The sequence below is a fragment of the Hylobates moloch genome, unplaced genomic scaffold (genome assembly GCF_009828535.3).
Source record: "Hylobates moloch isolate HMO894 unplaced genomic scaffold, HMol_V3 SCAFFOLD_1, whole genome shotgun sequence".
Classification (NCBI taxonomy): Eukaryota; Metazoa; Chordata; class Mammalia; order Primates; family Hylobatidae; genus Hylobates; species Hylobates moloch.
The window spans coordinates 172,643,845-172,662,171 of NW_026652276.1; the positions used below are offsets into that span (position 1 = coordinate 172,643,845).

Consider the following 18,327-nt stretch of genomic DNA (forward strand, 5'->3'; position numbering starts at 1 on the left):
TGAGCTGTTTTTAAACTAATACAACTTTTCAGATATCACTGAAAACTCTACTGTACCTCTCTTCTCCTCTACATTCCTTGCCTCCCTCCCAGAGATAACCAATATCCTGAATTTTGACATTTAAAATTACTTTAATCATGTAAATGAAAGAAAGATGATAGTAAAGGGATTTGAGTCTGCCCCTAATTTTGCTTTCATTATTCTGAACAATTTCGTAACTTCTGTGCTTTGATTTACATTAATGCACATTTTACTCTTCATTTTACTTAGCAATATGGAGAATAAGTATTTACTGAGAAACCTATGGCAAAAACATATATTTTAAATTTACATTTAAGAATATTTAATATCAAAGTGAGCTAGAAACTTAGTATCTTTATACTTTCAAAGGTGACAAAGTTGTAATTTTAAGCTTCAAACTTATTTGACCTAAAATTAGTTTCTTCATGGAGCATCTTGATATCCCTGAAATGCCAGTCTGTATTAGACAAACCTAAACAACATACAATTAGAGAAAAAGTTAATAGCTCACCAATTACATTTTATGCTCCGCATGTCACAGATTAACTGTGAGAAATAATACATTTTTTCCTGCCCCTTCAACCAGAATGTTCTTTTTTATTTATCTTGTTCATACATTTACTTACAATTCTCTTTGAACAAATGGGCAATAAAAAAATGTAAAAAAAAAAAAAAATAGTCTAACATGGCTTTTAAGTCCAAGATGTTTAGGAGACTTGCCCACAGAAGTGACAATTAAGGAACAACCAATACTAGAGCTCAGAATTTTGCTGCAGACTGAGTTCTTAGGGAATTATAAGTTCTTAGAGTAGCCACTTAGTTGGTTTTTTTTTTTTTTTTTTTGAGACAGAGTCTCTCTGTCAACCAGGCTGGAGTGCAGTGGCCTGATCTCAGCTCACTGCAACCTCCGCTTCTCGGGTTCAAGTGATTCTTGTGCCTCAGCCTCCTAAGTAGTTGGGACTACAGGCATGTGCCACCACCTAATTTTTTTTTTTTTTTTTTTTCAGTGGAGACGGGCTTTCACCACGTTGGCTAGGCTGGTCTGGAACTCCTGGCCTCAAGTGATCTGCCCACCTCGGCCTCTCGTAGTGCTGGGACTACAGGTGTGAGACACCCCACCCAGCCACAGTAGCCCACATAGTTTTAATAGTTGGAAATATGCCTTCTCTTCAAATCCATATTAAGTCAGTCATGAAACCATTCTGAATGTCACAGAAATATGGGATTTAAGAACTGTTCTACCTGAAGTAAAAAAACTTTCTGGTTAATTTTCAGAAGCTGTATCTTGGTATCACATTTCTAATCTTCTTTATGTCTTAAGTAAGATTAGTCTAAGAATAAAGACTAAATGAGTTATTACCACCTCTAGGGTATATACATATGAAAGCATTTCTCTTTGTAAGTTTATAGAAATAATCTAATCAGGACAATTTTTGTCTATGTGCAGTTGGTGTACATTGAGCAGTACTGTATTCACACTTAAAAGTCCTGTCAGTACCTTTAGTAAATATACCCATCATAAGGTTTAGGCAAAGATATTTAGTGAAAATATAAAGACCTAAGAGGCAAGTGGAGGAAGGTTTCTTAAAACTCTTCAATATTACCTAAAAGTTCAATAAAACGTTTTAGTCTGAGTAAATGGTAAACTTTATGGTTCTACAACAGGAGCTGATACACTATATAGCCTGTGGACAAAATCCAGACGTCAGTGTATTTTTCCAAATAAAATTGTATCAAAATACAGTCATATCCATTGTACAAAAAAGCTAATTAGCTGCAACAGAGATCTTAAGGCTCACAAAACCTAAAATATCAACTATCTGGCTCTTTACAGGAAAAGTCAGCCAACTCCTTCTAAACTACAATGTCAAGAATGAGACTAATCAGTGGGGTGTAGTGGCACACGCCTGTAATCCCAACTACTCAGGAGGCTAAGGTATGAGAATCTTTTGTACCTGGGAGGCAAAGGTTGCAGCGAGCCGAGATTACGCAACTGCACTCTGGCCTGGGTGATAGAGCGAGACTGTCTCAAAATAAAACAAAAAATTTTAAAAAGGAAAAGTTTTAGATAAAAAGAAAATTTAAAAAGAATGGAACTAAAAGTAGTCTAAGGTAAGGATCTTTGATAGTAAGGAAGAAGGGAAGGGAAGAACTTACTGGTTTTTAACCATATTTACATCCTGAAAATACATATTCCTTCTAAGAACAGGCAAACTGTGTTTATTTTTAGTTTAATAGTTCAATATTGTAGTATAATTTATTTATTTATTTTTGAGACAGAGTCTCACTGTCACCTAGGCTGGAATGCAGTGGTGCAATCTTGGCTCACCGCAACCTCTGCCTTCTGGGTTTCAAGTGATTCTTCTGCCTCAGCCTCCCAAGTAGCTGGGATTACAGGCGCGCACCACCACACCCAGCTAATTTTTTATTTTTTTAGTAGAGACGGGTTTTCACCATGTTGGCTAGGCTGGTCTCGAACTCCTGACCTCAGGGATCCACCTGCCTCAGCCTCCCAAAGTGCTGGGATTATAGGCATGAGCCACCACCCCGGCCTTCTAGTAGAATTTAAAACTTAGGTTGATAAAACTAATTACCTTTTCTTTTTAGGTGTGTCCTTTTCATATTCCACAAAGTCAAAAACTAATTTAGATACAATATCATCAACAACTTGATACTGGTTACTCTGTGCAAAGTTTCTGTGTTGCTCACTTAGAAGGTGCTAAAACAAAATTAAAAACATGTATCAAAAAATTGTATTTTAAAACCAAGAGATGCCTTTTTAATTAAGGTTTTCTGACATTCTCATGCCCCTAAAATTAGGTTTCCAATAACTACTCCAAAGATAATACCCTTTACTAGACTTCAAAAGACGTTTAAAATAAAATAGTCACTTTTGAGAAGCCAGTAAAACTACTTTGGTTTTTAGTCTTCAGTAAGAAAAGACAAGTACTAATTTGTAGTTACAATGGAACTGAAAAGAATGAGCTATGACAGAAAACGAAGACACAGATCGAGCGCAATGGCTCATGCCTGTAATCCCAGCACCTTGGGAGGCCGAGGTGGGCAGATCACCCGAGGTCAGGGGTTTGAGACCAGCTTGGCCAACATGGTGAAACCCTGTCTCTACTAAAAATACAAAAAATCAGCCGGGCGTGGTGGCACGTGTCTGTAGTCCCAGATACTTGGGAGGCTGAGGCAGAAGAATCACTTGAACCCAGGAGGTGGAGGTTACAGTGAGCCAAGATGGCACCACTGTACTCAAGCTTGGGCAACAGAGCAAGATTCCGACTCAAAAAAAAAAAAAAAAAAAAAAAGATACAGAGAGACAACAGTAACATCTTGGAAAACATGTTTCCCTCTATTACTTTGTCTTTATGCAATTATCACTAAATAAGGCAGAGATTATAGAATAATAAATGAATGAAATATAAGTTAACATAAAAGAATCCAGAAAGTAGATTAAACACATGAATCACATTAGAAGTACTAAAAAAGCCAAGATTCATAATTGAAGAACACATTTCAGAATGAACAAAACAAATGATCTCAATTACCCAGTGCTCATAACAGGGTATACAGAAGTTATTCTCATTCTTAAGAGTAGTCAAAACCACCAGGCGCAGTGGCTCATGCCTGTAGTCCTAGCACTTTGGGTTGCCAAGGAGGGCGGATCACCTGAGGTCAGGAGTTCGAGACCTCCTGACCAACATGGTGAAATCCCGTCTCTACTAAAAGTACAAAAATTAGCCAGGCGTGGAGGCGCATGCCTGTAGTCCCAACTACTAGAGAGGCTGAGGCAGGAGAATCTCTGGAACTCGTGAGATGGAGGTTACAGTGAGCTGAGGTTGCACCACTGCACTCCAGCCTGGGTAACAGAGCGAGATTCCATCTCAAATAAAAACAAAAAACAAAACAAAAAGAGTGGTCAAAACCAAAAGTAAACAAGTTCACAGCAAAGTGAGATAAAATTCACAGGAAACAAAGTTCCTTGTGAATAGGTGGAATCTCTACCCTAACTTTATTATTTGTCTGTCAGCTGATCAGGGAGGGAACTGTACTTAGAAGCTTCCTCTAGATTACCATAAAAGAGACTAATTTCTATTTCCCTAGTTTCATGCAATTTTACATTTTGATGATTTTATTACATTTCCAAAAACTAGCATCCTGGAATATACATGTATTCCTTCCCTATTTGCAAACTTTACCATATACAAATTATATATGCCCAGTAATAAGAATTATTAAAATTTCAAAGGAAACATCAAATCTGTAAGCTCAGATTCAGTCTATTAATGTTCTGGGAAGGAAAAATTTCCAACTTTTATTTAGTTCCCCTCTAATTTCCATTAAGTTCTTCTTACTCATTCTTAAAAGTCTTAATTTAAAAAGTCACTTGTGTTCAGTTGGGCCTTTTGAGACCCTCATTCTAGGTTAAATAACCTCATTATTTATTCCCATTGCACTTCATACTTTACTTTTGTGAAACTCATCACACTTGCAAATACATATATTGTATCTATCTACTCTGCCAGACCATAAGGTGCATAAGGGTAGGGATGTCCGCCTTATCTGTTGCTTTTTCCCCAGTACTCAAAAATATTTGTTAATTAATCCCTTGATACAAGTGGAATTGAATCATTATGAAACCTAACATTCAAAAAAAATTTCTTTACTCTTAGCAACTAAGAAACATATAAATGAAAACTGTAAAAACATGACCTTAAATTTCAATCCCAACCTCTAATCTCAACATCTGCTTTCACTAATTTTCTTCTTTGTGGCAACCATTGAACAATTGTTTCATTTTTTAGTCTCGACATTTTCTGAGCACCAAATTAAACATCCATTCTAGATTATTTTGTTGCTACATCAGCAAAGTAAAACTTCAGGACCAATCTGTAATTTTAATTTTCAAAATGATTTTCAGGAAGGGGAAATATTTCTGAGATACTTTAGCTTCTGATTAAAAGCAATTTTAGACTAACCATAGTTTTTTTCGTTTATTACATAAAAACAAAAAAAAACTGACACGAAACACTAATATATTTTGGTTTATAAAACAAACTTCAATTCAGAGTCTGAAGACAGATATGTTCAACTATTATTCTTTCCCCTTAACTTTCCCACCATCTTTCTACCAAAACCAAACCAAACACCAAAACAAACCTATCTATTACGTAAAAAATTATTCAAATAACAGCTAACAATAAGCACTTACTATGTGCCAAACACTGTCCAAGGTCACACAGCCAGGGAGCCAGGATTCAAACCTGGCAGCCTGAATCCATAGCTCTTGCTCTTTTCATCAGTCTACAAACTATAATAGTTCCCCTATTTTCATCCTATATACCCTTTGCAACTCTTCCATTTCTTTCTGCTACCTCAATGGTCTTTACTTCTTTCAACTCTTCTCTTCCCATTATAAATAATAAGCCCAGTTTTTAATTGCTAAGTTTCAAAATACTATAGTAACCCTTGACTACTATTTTCCCTCACTTGCAACATCCAATCCATTGGCAAATCCTCTTGGTCCCACCTTTAAAACAAATCCACAATCTGACCATGTTTCAGCAATTCTACTAGCACTTAGTCTGGACTACCAATATCTATTCCTTGGTCTCATCAATCATTTTAAATTGGGACCTTTGCACTTGCTTATCTCAATATCCAGGTCTCATTACTTCATTTGTCTCAGGTATCTACTCAAATGTCACCTTATCAGTTATGTGTTCCTTGTCTAGGCTAAATAGCAACATCCCCATTCTTATGTTCTGTTTTTTCATAGCACTGATCTAATATTCTCTCTATACATTTTTATTATTCTTTTATCCTGTGGTTACCTATCTCCACCCCTACCCCACCCCCACCCTACAGAATATAATCTTCACAATGGCAAAAAATTAAGTCTGTTTTGTTCAATGCTGTTTGCCCAGAGTAGTGATCAGTATGTAGTAGATGCTCAGTATTTGCTGAATAAAAATTCATTTTCAATACTCATTTCCTCTCTTGAGTTCTTAAAATGTAAAATATCTCCATCAGAATAACAAGCTAAAATTTAAAACACAAGTATCAGAGTTTTCGAAAGAAGCCCCCAAAATATAAAATCACATTTACAGTTTCTAGGTCTTCATATTTCTGCAAGCAACATTCACAATATCCTTTTTTCTTCTTCTCTTTCAACTGGAGTTGAATTGAGGTTCCACCAAACTTATCGCCATCTGTTTGGATTCTGATGACAGAAATACATGGTAAAGAATTAACCGCTGAACCTAAGGAATAACTTTTAAAATTTATTGTCCTAAACTATCACAATCTGCATAATTTGCAGAGACTTATATCAGCAAGTACTTTTAATCATATTTCTTTATACTATATTGAGAAGCAAACTAAAGATTTAATGAATATTCTGGAGAATATTTCAGATCATTCAAGATAAACTACACATTTTCATTATTTACAAATATTTTAAGACCCTCCCCACCTCCATCTAAACAGATTCAGACTTATAAAAGTAATCAGTATAGTAATTACAAACACAAATAACCATTATGGCATAAACCAAACTATTTCAAATCTTTGCAAAGAAAAATTGAGATGAAATTCTGAATATTCCTTCTAAAAGTAAAGATTCAAACCAACCTTAGTTTAACCTGAGTTTGCTTTTGCATACTAGATGGCTTGTCTACATCAAATGGACTGCAGGGCTTCTGAATAGAATAATTTATAAAAGGCATATTGGTCAGCTGAAGATAAAATGGCCTATAAAGTCTAAAAGAATAAAAAGACAAATACATGAGCTTCTTTATGATTAAAGAAAAAAGGTTTAAAGTTTTGTATTTCAAAATCATATAATTAAGCTGGAATCTGAAATAACAGAAATTATTTAGGCTTCCCTTCAAAAAATCAATTTCAGGCCTAACATTTTTAACATTTAAACATTTTTAAAATTGTGGTAAAATACACATAAAATGTATTACCTTAACTATTTTAAGTGTATAATTCAGTCACATTAAGTATTCACAATGCTGTGGTACCATCACTGCTACCGTCCATCTTTTGTAAGATGACGTATTTTTATCTTGCAAAAACTGAAACTCTATACCCATCAAACAGTAACTTCCCAAATATCCTTTCTCCATATCCCCTGAAAACCACCATTCTACTTCTTGTTATCAGTTTGACTAATGTAGGTGCTTCATGAGTGGAATCATGCAGTATTTTTCATCTTATTTCACTTAGCATAATGTCTTAAAGGTTTATCCATGTTGCATGTGTCAGAATTTCATTCCTTTTAAAGGCTGAATAATATTCCATTGAGTGTGTGTACACACATCCTGCATATTGTTTATCCATTAATTTGCTGATGGACTTGGATTACTTACACTTTTTGGCTGCTTAATAGTAGCCATCCTAAATAATGTAAAGTGGTATCTCACTGTGGTTTAGATTTGCAATTCCCTAATGATTAGTAATGTTGAGCATCTTTTCATATGCTTATTGGCTATTTGTGTATCGCCTCTGGAAAAATGTCTATTCAGTGCTTTGCCCATTTTTAAAATTGGGTTGTTTCGTTGTTGACTTGTAATTCTTTATATATTCTGGATATTAACACTCTTATTAGATATATGACTTGTTCAACCTGAGAAAGCTGAAAAAAAGAAACAGACACATGACTTGCAGTATCTTCTTCCATCCTTTGGGTTGCCTTTTTACTGTTATATCCCTTTAGGCACAGAAATTTATATTTTTGATATGGTCCAATTTAATTATTTTATCTTTTGTAATCTGTGTTTTTGGTGTCATGTCCAGGAAAGCACTGTAAATCCAATGTCACGAAGCATGAAGCTTTTCCCCTATGTTCTCTCCAAGAGTTTTACCATTTTAGGTCTTTGGTCCATTTTGAGTTAATTTTTGAACACGACGTGAGGTAGGAGTCTAATGCCATTCTTTTGCATGTATATATCCAGTTTTCTCAACACTGTTAAAAAGACTGTCCTTTCTCCATTAAATTATCTTCATATCCTTGTTGAAAATCATTTGGCCATATGTGTGATGGTTTATTTCTCGGCTCTCTATTCTATTCCATCAGTTTATATGTCTTTATTCCAATGCCAAATTGTTCTGATTTCTGTAGCATTACAGTAAGTTTTGAAATCAGAAAGTCTGAGACCTCTTACTTTGTTGTTTTTTTTTTTGAGACGGAGTCTCGCTCTGTCCCCCAGGCTGGAGTGTAGTGGCGCGATCTCGGCTCACTGCAAGCTCTGCCTCCCAGGTTCACACCATTCTCCTGCCTCAGCCTCCTGAGTAGCTGGGATTACAGGTGCCCGCCACCAGGCCCGGCTAATTTTTTTTATTTCTAGTAAAGACGGGGTTTCACCGTATTAGCCAGGATGGTCTCCACCTCCTGACCTTGTGATCTGCCTGCCTCAGCCTCCCAAAGTGCTAGGATTACAGGAGTGAGCCACCGCGGCCGGCCTTTGTTGTTATTTTTTTTTTTTTTTTTTTTTTTTGAGACGGAGTCTCGCTCTGTCGCCCAGGCTGGAGTGTTGTTATTTTTAATGATTGTCTTGGGTATCCTGTATCTGTTACAATTCCGTATGAATTCTAGGATACATTTTTACTATTTCTGCAAAAAACATCATTGGAATTTTGATAGGGATTGCCCTGAATCTGTAGATCACTTTGGGTGGTATTAACATCTTAACAATATTATGTCTTCCAATTCATGAACATGGTATATCCTTTCGCATACTAGTGTCTTTTCTAGGCCTCCTTTTGAATTGCACTTTTTTCTTCACAGCAACACATTTCATAAAAAGCAGTTAAAGCAGTTTACAATACACTTTTGTCACCTCAGTGTGAGTACCCATGAGAATTAACCACAGGTGTCTAAATGACTAAGTGGAAAGAAAAAAGAAAGTAATCTAATTCTCTCATGGCAGGCCTATTTACATCTGTGGTCTTCATTAAGATTATCCCACATGGCTGGGCGCAGTGGCTCATGCCTGTAATCCATGCACTTTGGGAGGCTGAGGCAGGCGGATCACTTGAGGTCAGGAGTCAGAGACTAGCCTGGCCAACATGGTGAAACCCCATCTCTACTAAAAATACAAAAATCAGCTGGGCATGGTGGCGTGGACCCATAATCCCAGCTACTTGGGAGGCTGAGGCAGGAGAACTGCTTGAACCGGGGGTGGGGTGGACGTTGCAGTGAGCCGAGATCGTGCCACTGCACTCTAGCCTGGGTGACAGAGCAAGACTCCATCTCAAAAAATCAAAACAAACAACAACAACAACAAAAAGACTATCCTACAATACTTCAGAGTTTTGGAAATCAACCATGTTAGATGTTATACTTAGATTTTCTGTTTCTAAATAGCATCTAATAATTTCTTTTTCGCAAATGAAGGCATAATCTTTCAGTAATTCTAAATCATTTGGTACTGCATTTAGCCACAGAATAATTTAAATACTAAAAAATGGTGTCATGATTTTTCTAAACCAGCTATTTCAGGAGTATCTACAACATACTGAAACTAAATTTAGTCCTTGAGGACAAATGAATTAATGCTACTTTCGTTAACCTGTGCCGCATGCACATTAGTATAATATAAATCAAACACAAAGGAACCTAACAGTACTAATCGAGCTAGCCTAATTAGGTGATTTTCCCCTTTAGTACTGCACTTAAATCATACAGATTGGACTTAGATACTTACTGGCTCATATCTTCCACCTTTACAAAAGGCTTTTTGAGTCTTCCTGCTTGAGAACATAGAAAACATATTAGATACTTGCAAATCCAGGATTCTTTTCTTTTTTAATAAAACTACTGTGGCAAAACAAAACCAAACCCTCCAAACAAAAAACTATGTATCCACTTTAAAGTTTTAAGCCTCAGATGAGGTACTTCCATTATCACTTCATTTCCAAAAATAACAGAAGCTCTCTCCTATATTCTGAGATTCTTAAACTAAATGGAACCCTCAAATGAACAGGATTCAGGAGGGTCATAAATTAGAACAGGAGAAAAACTACACTATTGTTTTCACTAACCTCAAACTGAAATTTAGCATTTCTTCCAATTATAAATAAAACAAATCACAGTATTCACAGTACCTGCGACTTTGATGCTAATAGAAACAGCACATATTTTCATCAGTTATGAATTGCTTGAGCAGATATCTCAAAGCATTGTTTACGCTTATCAATTCAAAATGACAGTAGCAATTAGATTCACTGCTAGAATCTGTTCTGTGTAATAAAAAGCAAGTTATCACTATTTCATAATTAAAAACTATTTTGGTAACTACATTTTAATGTAATTCATTTTCTTGGTAGACTAATGATTTTTAAAAGAAATGTTTTAAAAAAACATCATTCTGGAAATGCAGTCCACAGGCTTCACCAAACTTCACCAAGGATCTATGTTCTATAAAGACCAAGAAAGCCTTGAATAAATCATTTAGAGGGTGGTTTATATGATTTTAGAAGATCTTTTATCATTTTTCAAATGCAAACCAAATACACTTAAAGATCACAAGATACTTACTTCTTGTTTTTTGTGCACCACTACCAACTCTTTTGCCCTAAAAAATATATATAGTGAAAAGATTGGCTTTGAAAGTATAGTTAAAATACCAACTGCAATTGCTCAAAATCTTCAAGATAAAAAAATCATGCAGAAAAGTACTTTATCAAAGAAGGATTATCTTTGTTAAAAAGCTATTGTTTTTAAATCTGTTTTACAATACACTCAACAAGTACCTTGCATTCTAGCTATAATTGATTTTGACTTCATAAAAAGAAAACCAACAATGAAAAGGTAGTTAATGAAATATTTTTTTAAAAGTCATGTTATTTTTATGCCCTTATTCAGCAAAATCTTTGTGTTAAATTGAATAAATAAATTAGTCAACATTTATTAGTCTGTCAATTTAGGCAAAGATTCAATATATTCGAGATGGATAATCAACTCCACTGATTACAAGTAGAAACTCTGGACAACACTGAATAAGCAACTACCTGAAGAATGAAAAGTAGAATAAGTAGGCAGATTGTGGAAGGAAGTCAAAACTGGAACCTTCAGTCATGCAGTTAGCAGCAGTGGCAAAGCCAACAGCTAAAAATCCGATCTTTCTGGCAGGAAGAACCAGGAATGATGTTCAAGTGGTCCAAAAATACCAAGAGAATCCCTGTATTATTTTCTTTTCTCCCACAGTTCTGCCCTGAGGGTGGGTCCCAATTAGGAGGCTGAGATTGTAAAGGTAGTACAAGCTTAAGCTAACATTGAGAAACCCTCACTTTCTGACTAGAAGACCTGGGAAAGAGGCCACTGTGAGCTGGAGATTGATCCATGAAAAGAGCAAGTTAGAGAAAGGGATCCCTAATTCCCTATATAAATCCATGCCAAGTGCAGGGCTTACCTCCAAGTTGCACATGCTAAGGATAGACCCAACGCAGCATAGCAAGGGCTTTGAAAATTGAAACTGAGGATACATCCACCCCACCCACAACAATCAAGACAGAACAGTCTGAACAAAACTGGGATGACTGTCCGCTAAAACAATGGCAGAAACAAAATCAGTATTCTCCAGACTATTAGGATATAGGGCCTACACAACATTTAGAATGTCCAGTATACAGTCAAAACTTAAATTTCACACGTAAACAACCAGAAAAACATTATCAATTTTTGAGAGAAAAGGACAATCAGATGCCAACCCCAATACGTTCCTGATATTGTAATTATTAGAAAAAGACTTTAAAAGTAAAGGTAAACACACTTAAGATGAATGGAAAGAGACAAATTCTCAGCAGAAAAACTACAAATAAGAACTAAACAAAAATAATAGGACTGAAAAATATACTATCTGAGTGAGACACAAAATTCACTGGATAGGCTCAATAGCAGAACATGGATGACACAATTAAGTATTAGTGAACTTCAAGACAAATGAATAGAAATCTCCAACTGGAAGAAAAGAGGAAACAAAAAAGACTAAGAAAAAAAAGGAAAAGAGCCACAGGGATCTGTGGAATAACACCAAGATGTCTAACTTTATTGTCAACTGGAATGGTGGAAAAAGAGGGGAGAGACTAGTGAAGAAAAAAATTAACAATAGCTGAAAACTTCCCAAACATAAATTTACACAATAAGCTTAGTGAACCAAGTGTAGGCACAATCGAACTTCTGAAACCAAAGATAAAAGAAAAAATCTTAAAAGCAGCCAGAGAAAAATGATACAGTACATATAAGTGAATACCAATTTGAATAACTGCAGATTTCTCGTCAGAATCCATGGAGACCAGAAGACAGTTTTAGGACAGGAGTAAGGTGCTGAGACAAAGAACTCTCAATTCGTGATTCTTTTTCCATTGAAGATATGATCATATGAAGGATATCTAAGAGAATTCCTTGTGCCACCAGATTTGCTCTAAAACATGCGAAAGTAAGTTCTTCAGGCTAAAGGGATATATCCGAAGAAAACCTGTAATTTCAGGAAGGAAGAGTAATGGAAAGGTTAACATCTGGGTTAATAGGACTATTTTCCTCCTGTTGCTTTCTTTAAAATGCCATTTTTTTTTTTTTTTCCCCGAGACAGGGTCTTGCTCTGTCGCAAGCAGTGCAAGCAGTGGCATGACCTTGCCTCTGCAACCTCTGCCTCTCGGGCTCAGGCCATCATGCCACCTCAGCCTCCTAAGCAGGTGGGACTACAGGCGCATGCCACCGTGCCTGGCTAATTTTTATTTATTTTTGTAGAGATGGGGTTTCGCCATGTTGCCCAGGCTGGTCTCGAACTTCCAAGCTAAAGTGATCCACCTACCTTGGCCTCCCAAAGTGCTGGGATGACAGGTGTGAGCCACCAGGCCCAGCCCTAAAATATGACTTTTTCAAGCAAAAAGTTTAACATTCTCTGGTGACATTTTCATTATAAGAAGATGTAATAAACATTATGACATAAAGGTTGGTGGGGAAGGTAAAAGGGCTTGAATATTTTAAGGCTTCTACATTTTATTTGAAGAAGGTAAATATTAATTCAAGATAGATTGTGAAAGGTTATGCATGTATATCGTAAATCCTATAGCAACCACTAAAATAAAACAACAAAAATGAAAAGAGTTAAAAAGCTGGCAGATCAATCTGAAAGAAGGCAGGAAAGGGGGAAACAGGAATAAAATACAGAGGGCATCAACAGAAAACGGTAAGTTGGTAGACCTAAATCCATGATCAATAATTACATTAAGTATAAATCACTTAAACTACCAATTAAAAGACACATTGCCAAATTTGATGAAAAAGACAACATCTACAAGAAGTCCGTTTTAAATATATAGATATGTTAAATGCAAAAGACTGCAAAAAGTACTATGTAAATACTAATAAAAATAAAGCCAGAATGGTCTACATCAGCGAGCAGACTTCAGAGTAAGAATTAACAGGGACAGAAGAGAGAGCATTATAGAGGATAGAAGGGTCAATTCACCAGGAAGATATAAGAATATTAAATGTGTACATATCCAACAACAGGCTTCAAAATGACTCAAAACTGTACTAGAACTAAAAGGAAAACTAGAGAAATCCACAATTTTACTTGGTAATTTCAATAACCCTCTCTCTCAGTAGTGGACAGAACAAGGCCTGAGCAACATTTCTGTATCCTGGATACAGAAAACATGAGCAACGCTATCACTCAAGTTGATCTAACTGACATGTAAACAATACTCTACCCAACCACAGCAGAATATACATTTTCTTCAAGTGCACATGGAATGTTACCAAGATAGACTATATTCTGGGTAACTGATAAATTTTTTAAAACTAAAATAATAAAAAGCACATTATACGGCCATAACAGAATTAAAATAGAAATCAGTAACAGAAAAATAGCTGAAAAATTCCTATTTGGAAACAAATGATAAAAGTAACCCCACAGGACAATGAGTAAGTCACAAGAGAAATTTAAAAATATTTTTAATTGAATAAAGATGAAAATCCAACCTATCAGCAACAGGAACTCTCATTCATTGCTGGTGGGAATACAAAATGGCACAACTACTTTGGAAGACAGTTTGGCAGATTATAACAAAACTAAACTCGGTCTTACTATATGAAGCAGCAATCATACTCTTTGGTTATTTACCCAAATGAGTCGACAATATGTCCACAAAAAAACCCTGCACATGGATATTTACATTAGCTTTACCCATAACTGCCAGAACTTGGAAGCAACCAAGATGTCCTTTAGTAGGTAAATGGATAAACTGTGGTGCATACAGAAAATGAAATATTACTCAGATTTTAAAAAGAGCTGTCAAGCCATGAAAAGACATGGAGGAACCTTAAATAAGCATTACCAAGTGAAAGAAGCCAATCAAAAAAGGAAACACACTGTATGATTCCAACTATATGACACTGTGGAAAAGGCAAAACCATGGTGAATGTAAAAGCATCAGGAGTTATCTGGGGTTTAAGGGAATGGGGGGATAAACATGGAAGATTTTTAGGGCAGTGGAACCATTCTGTATGATACTATAATGATGGATACACGTCATAATCATACTTGTCAAAACTCACAGAATGTACAATACCAAGAGTGAGCCAAAATGTGAACTATGAACTTTGGATGATAATGATGTGTCAATGTTAAGTTCATCGATTATAACAAATGTACCACTCTGGTGTGGGATGTTAGGACAAGGAGTATGTAAAACATCTCTGTACCTTTCATTCAATTTTACTGGGAACCAAAAACTTCTCTAAAAAAATAAAGTCTATTAAAAAAATATCCAGTGTAAAATGTGTGGGATGCAGCTAAAGGACAGCTTAAAGAAAATTTATAGCATTAAAATAAAAGAAAGGTCTCAAATCAATGATTCAAGCTTTTTACCTAAGAAACTACAAATAGAAATATAAACCCAAAATAGGCAGAAGAAAAGAAATAAGAGCAGAAATCAATAAAACTGAAAACAGAAAACCACACACACACAAAAAATGAATGCCACTAAAGGCTGTTTCCTTGAAAATATTAATAACTGGTAAAACTCTAGCCGGATTGACTAAGAAAAAAAGGAATAGACACAAAATAGCATTATCAGGAATGGAAGAGGGGACATTATTATATTCCCATAGACATTACAAAGTTAATAAGGGAATATCAGAAACAACTCTTTGCCCATCAATTTGACAGCCAAGACACAATGGACAAATTCCTTGAAAAACAGACTACCAACATGCACTGAAGAGAAAATAACCTGAATTATCCTATATCTAATGAATAAATTGAATTCATAGTGAAGAATCTTCCAACAAAGAAAAACGTCAGGGCTAGATAGCCTTGCTAGTAAATTGTACCAAACATTTAAAGAAATAAAAACAATTCTATAAAAACGTCTCTAGAAAATATAAACAGGAACACATATCAGTGTGTTCTGAAAATAGGATTAAACATCCCACTAAAACCAGACAAAGACATCAAAGAAAAAGACCAATATTCCTCCTGCACATGTATGTAAAAATTTCGACAAAACAAGTTCTGAGTAAACTGGAAAAAAAAAAAAAAAAAGAAAAGCCCAGGCCGGGCGCGGTGGCTCACGCTTGTAATCCCAGCACTTTGGGAGGCCGAGGCGGGCGGATCACGAGGTCAGGAGATAGAGACCATGGTGAAACCCCGTCTCTACTAAAAATACAAAAAATTAGCCGGGCGTGGTGGCGGGCGCCTGTAGTCCCAGCTACTCAGAGAGGCTGAAGCGGGAGAATGGCGTGAACCCGGGAGGCGGAGCTTGCAGTGAGCCGAGATTGCGCCACTGCACTCCAGCCTGGCTGACAGAGTGAGACTCCGTAAAAAAAAAAAAAAAAAAAAGCCCAAACCTCAAAGAACTTTAAATACAGCAATGAGCAAAATACATTTGTCCAATTATCATATTTTAAATAAGATACATACTAACAGGAACATTTATGAGAACCTAATAAACATTTTGAAATTTATACATGTCCATTCAAGACTCTTAAATGTAATTTCACTAAAAGGTTTTGTTTTAGTACTTGGCAAACTATAAATTTCCCAGAAACATTCCTTTCTTATATACCAAAATAAAAGTTTCCAGTATGAGTATCAATTCAACCAGATATCGATTCTGGACTATGAAGATATTTGGTATTATTATCGTTTTTATTTTAGAAGATTAAGATCTGTTTCATAGCTATTTTATCTTTTCTTTGTTTTATGAGGGCTCCTACTGCATGACACATAGCAGGCATTTAATATTTGTTACTACTGAAGGAATGATGAGGACTAAACTTGGTCTTTATGATGTTAATAATCTAGTAAATACTAGATTCAAGACACTGACTAGGCACTGAAACCAATTAAGTATCTTTCAAATCTTCCCCTCCCCTTTGTTATTGCCTTAAGCCAGGCCTTGAACATTTCTCAGGATCACTGACATAACATTCCAGAATGCTATCTATCCATCCATCCATTTGTTTATTTATTTTGAGATGGAGTCTCACTCTGTCGCCCAGGCTGGACTGCAGTGGGGTGATCTCGGCTCACCGCTACCTCTGCCTCCCAGGTTCAAGGGATTCTCCCCTATCAGCCTTCCAAGTAGCTGGGATTACAGACATGCACCACCACACTCGGCATTTTTGTATTTTTAGTAGAGATGGGGGTTTCACCATGTCGGTCATGCTGGTATCCTGACCTCGTGTGATCTGCCCACCTTGGCCTCCCAAAGTGCTGGGATTAGAGGCGTAAGCCACCATGCTCAGCCCCCAGAATGCTTTTTAATCTGCAAACTGTGACCTATCAATAGGCTATAAATTCAGAGAGTTGTGATCAATATTTTTAAGAAATGAAAATACCATGGAAATATTAATATCCAGCACATTAAGAAGTGTAACTATTGTTCTATGAAACTTATTTCGGATATATATATATATACACACACACATAATATTCATGAAGACAGACAATTTGTGTATATACAGAGTGCATAAATGTCCTTATGAGTTTACATTTTTTTAAACACTTACTTCTATACACAGTCCAAACAATCTGCTAAGTGTGGTAGAGGTAATTTATATGCCATTTAGCACAGTCCAATATAGGAATATCCACTTATATTTTGTGAAAATTTGGAAATAGCCATTTAAATTTTTAACCCATACCTATTATCTAATCCTTGTAATTCCGCATCCAAAGTTCTCAGATCTCTACTTTTATACTTCCCATTCACTTTTCAACCTACAAGGTATAAAACTTCTGACCAGTTTTCCAAATCATTTTGACACTTTGATTGATAGTTTTATTTAAATACTACTTTGTTGCTTTCTACAAATTATTCTTATATAAATGCGAATTTATTAAAAATGTGAAATGCATACAAACTTTATGCAGCCTTATATACGGCATGTATATACTGAGTGGTCATCTTGTAAAATGTATTCAGTAAAAAATGAGGGCTGGGTGTGGTGGCTCATGGCTGTAATCTCAGCACTTTGGGAGGCTGAGGCGGGTGGATAGCTTGAGCTCAGGAGTTCGAGACCAGCCTGGGCAACATGGCAAAACCCCATCTCTACAAAAAATACAAAAACTAGCCAGGTACGGTGGCTCATGCCTGTAGTCCCAGCTACTTGGCAGGCTGAGGTGGGTGGATTGCTTGAGCCCGGGAGGAGGAGGTTGCAGTGAGCTGAGATGGCACCACTGTACCCCAGCCTGGGTGACAGAGGGGGAGGGCCTGCCTCAAAAAAAAAAAAATTGTTCAAGAGTTCAAAAGCCATTTTCCAGTCTTGCCAAATAACTCATTCTTTACTGTCAACTAGAAGATCTGTCCAAAATGACTATCCAATCAGGTTACTCTATTTATAATCTTTCCATAATTTTCCAAACTCTCCAAGATAAAATCTAACTCCTTTATATAGTGCAAGGTACTTTATAATCTTAACATGCTGGTTTTTCCAGCTTTATCTTTTGTCACTGGCACACTCAAAGATCAGGCTGTATTATGGTATACAAGATTTCTAAAATATGCCATCCTACTATGGCTTCATGTCTTTATATACACTCTCTTATCAGTTTATTATTTTTAGATCCCTGTCATTTAAGTATTGAACAAAGGAAAAGCAGGCCACAAAAGAATGGTCTGAGAAACATGAAGAGACCAGGAGAAAGCTAAGAGATGAAATTTCAGAAGAGAATAGAAAAGTTTAAGGAAGAAATGGACAACAGCTGACAGAACCAATATGACTGGGTTTAAAAAGTATCAAAATGATTTGGAAAACTGGTCAGAAGTTTTATACCTTGT

The 18,327-nt window shown here is 36.0% G+C and overlaps 2 protein-coding genes across 4 annotated transcripts in view; one reads left to right on the forward strand and one right to left on the reverse strand.

Annotated features, from left to right (window-relative positions):
• SLC25A40 (solute carrier family 25 member 40) overlaps positions 1–18,327 on the forward strand; it is a 129,992-nt gene that overhangs the window by 30,942 nt on the left and 80,723 nt on the right. The gene's annotated exons all lie outside the window — the stretch shown is intronic.
• The window catches only part of DBF4 (DBF4 zinc finger), a 33,358-nt gene that overhangs the window by 2,841 nt on the left and 12,190 nt on the right, over positions 1–18,327 (reverse strand). Inside the window, exons 7-12 of one of the 3 annotated variants that reach the window (XM_058425095.1) lie at positions 10,574–10,610; positions 9,741–9,783; positions 6,661–6,789; positions 6,136–6,250; positions 2,616–2,740; positions 439–493 (exon numbers count right to left, since the gene is read on the reverse strand). In XM_058425095.1, the coding sequence (XP_058281078.1) occupies positions 484–493; positions 2,616–2,740; positions 6,136–6,250; positions 6,661–6,789; positions 9,741–9,783; positions 10,574–10,610 (459 nt within the window). In that variant the 3' untranslated portion in view covers positions 439–483. Of the gene's footprint in view, positions 1–438; positions 494–2,615; positions 2,741–6,135; positions 6,251–6,660; positions 6,790–9,740; positions 9,787–10,573; positions 10,611–18,327 lie in introns of those variants that run through there. The other 2 variants (XM_058425092.1, XM_032761163.2) reach the window with 2 other exon arrangements.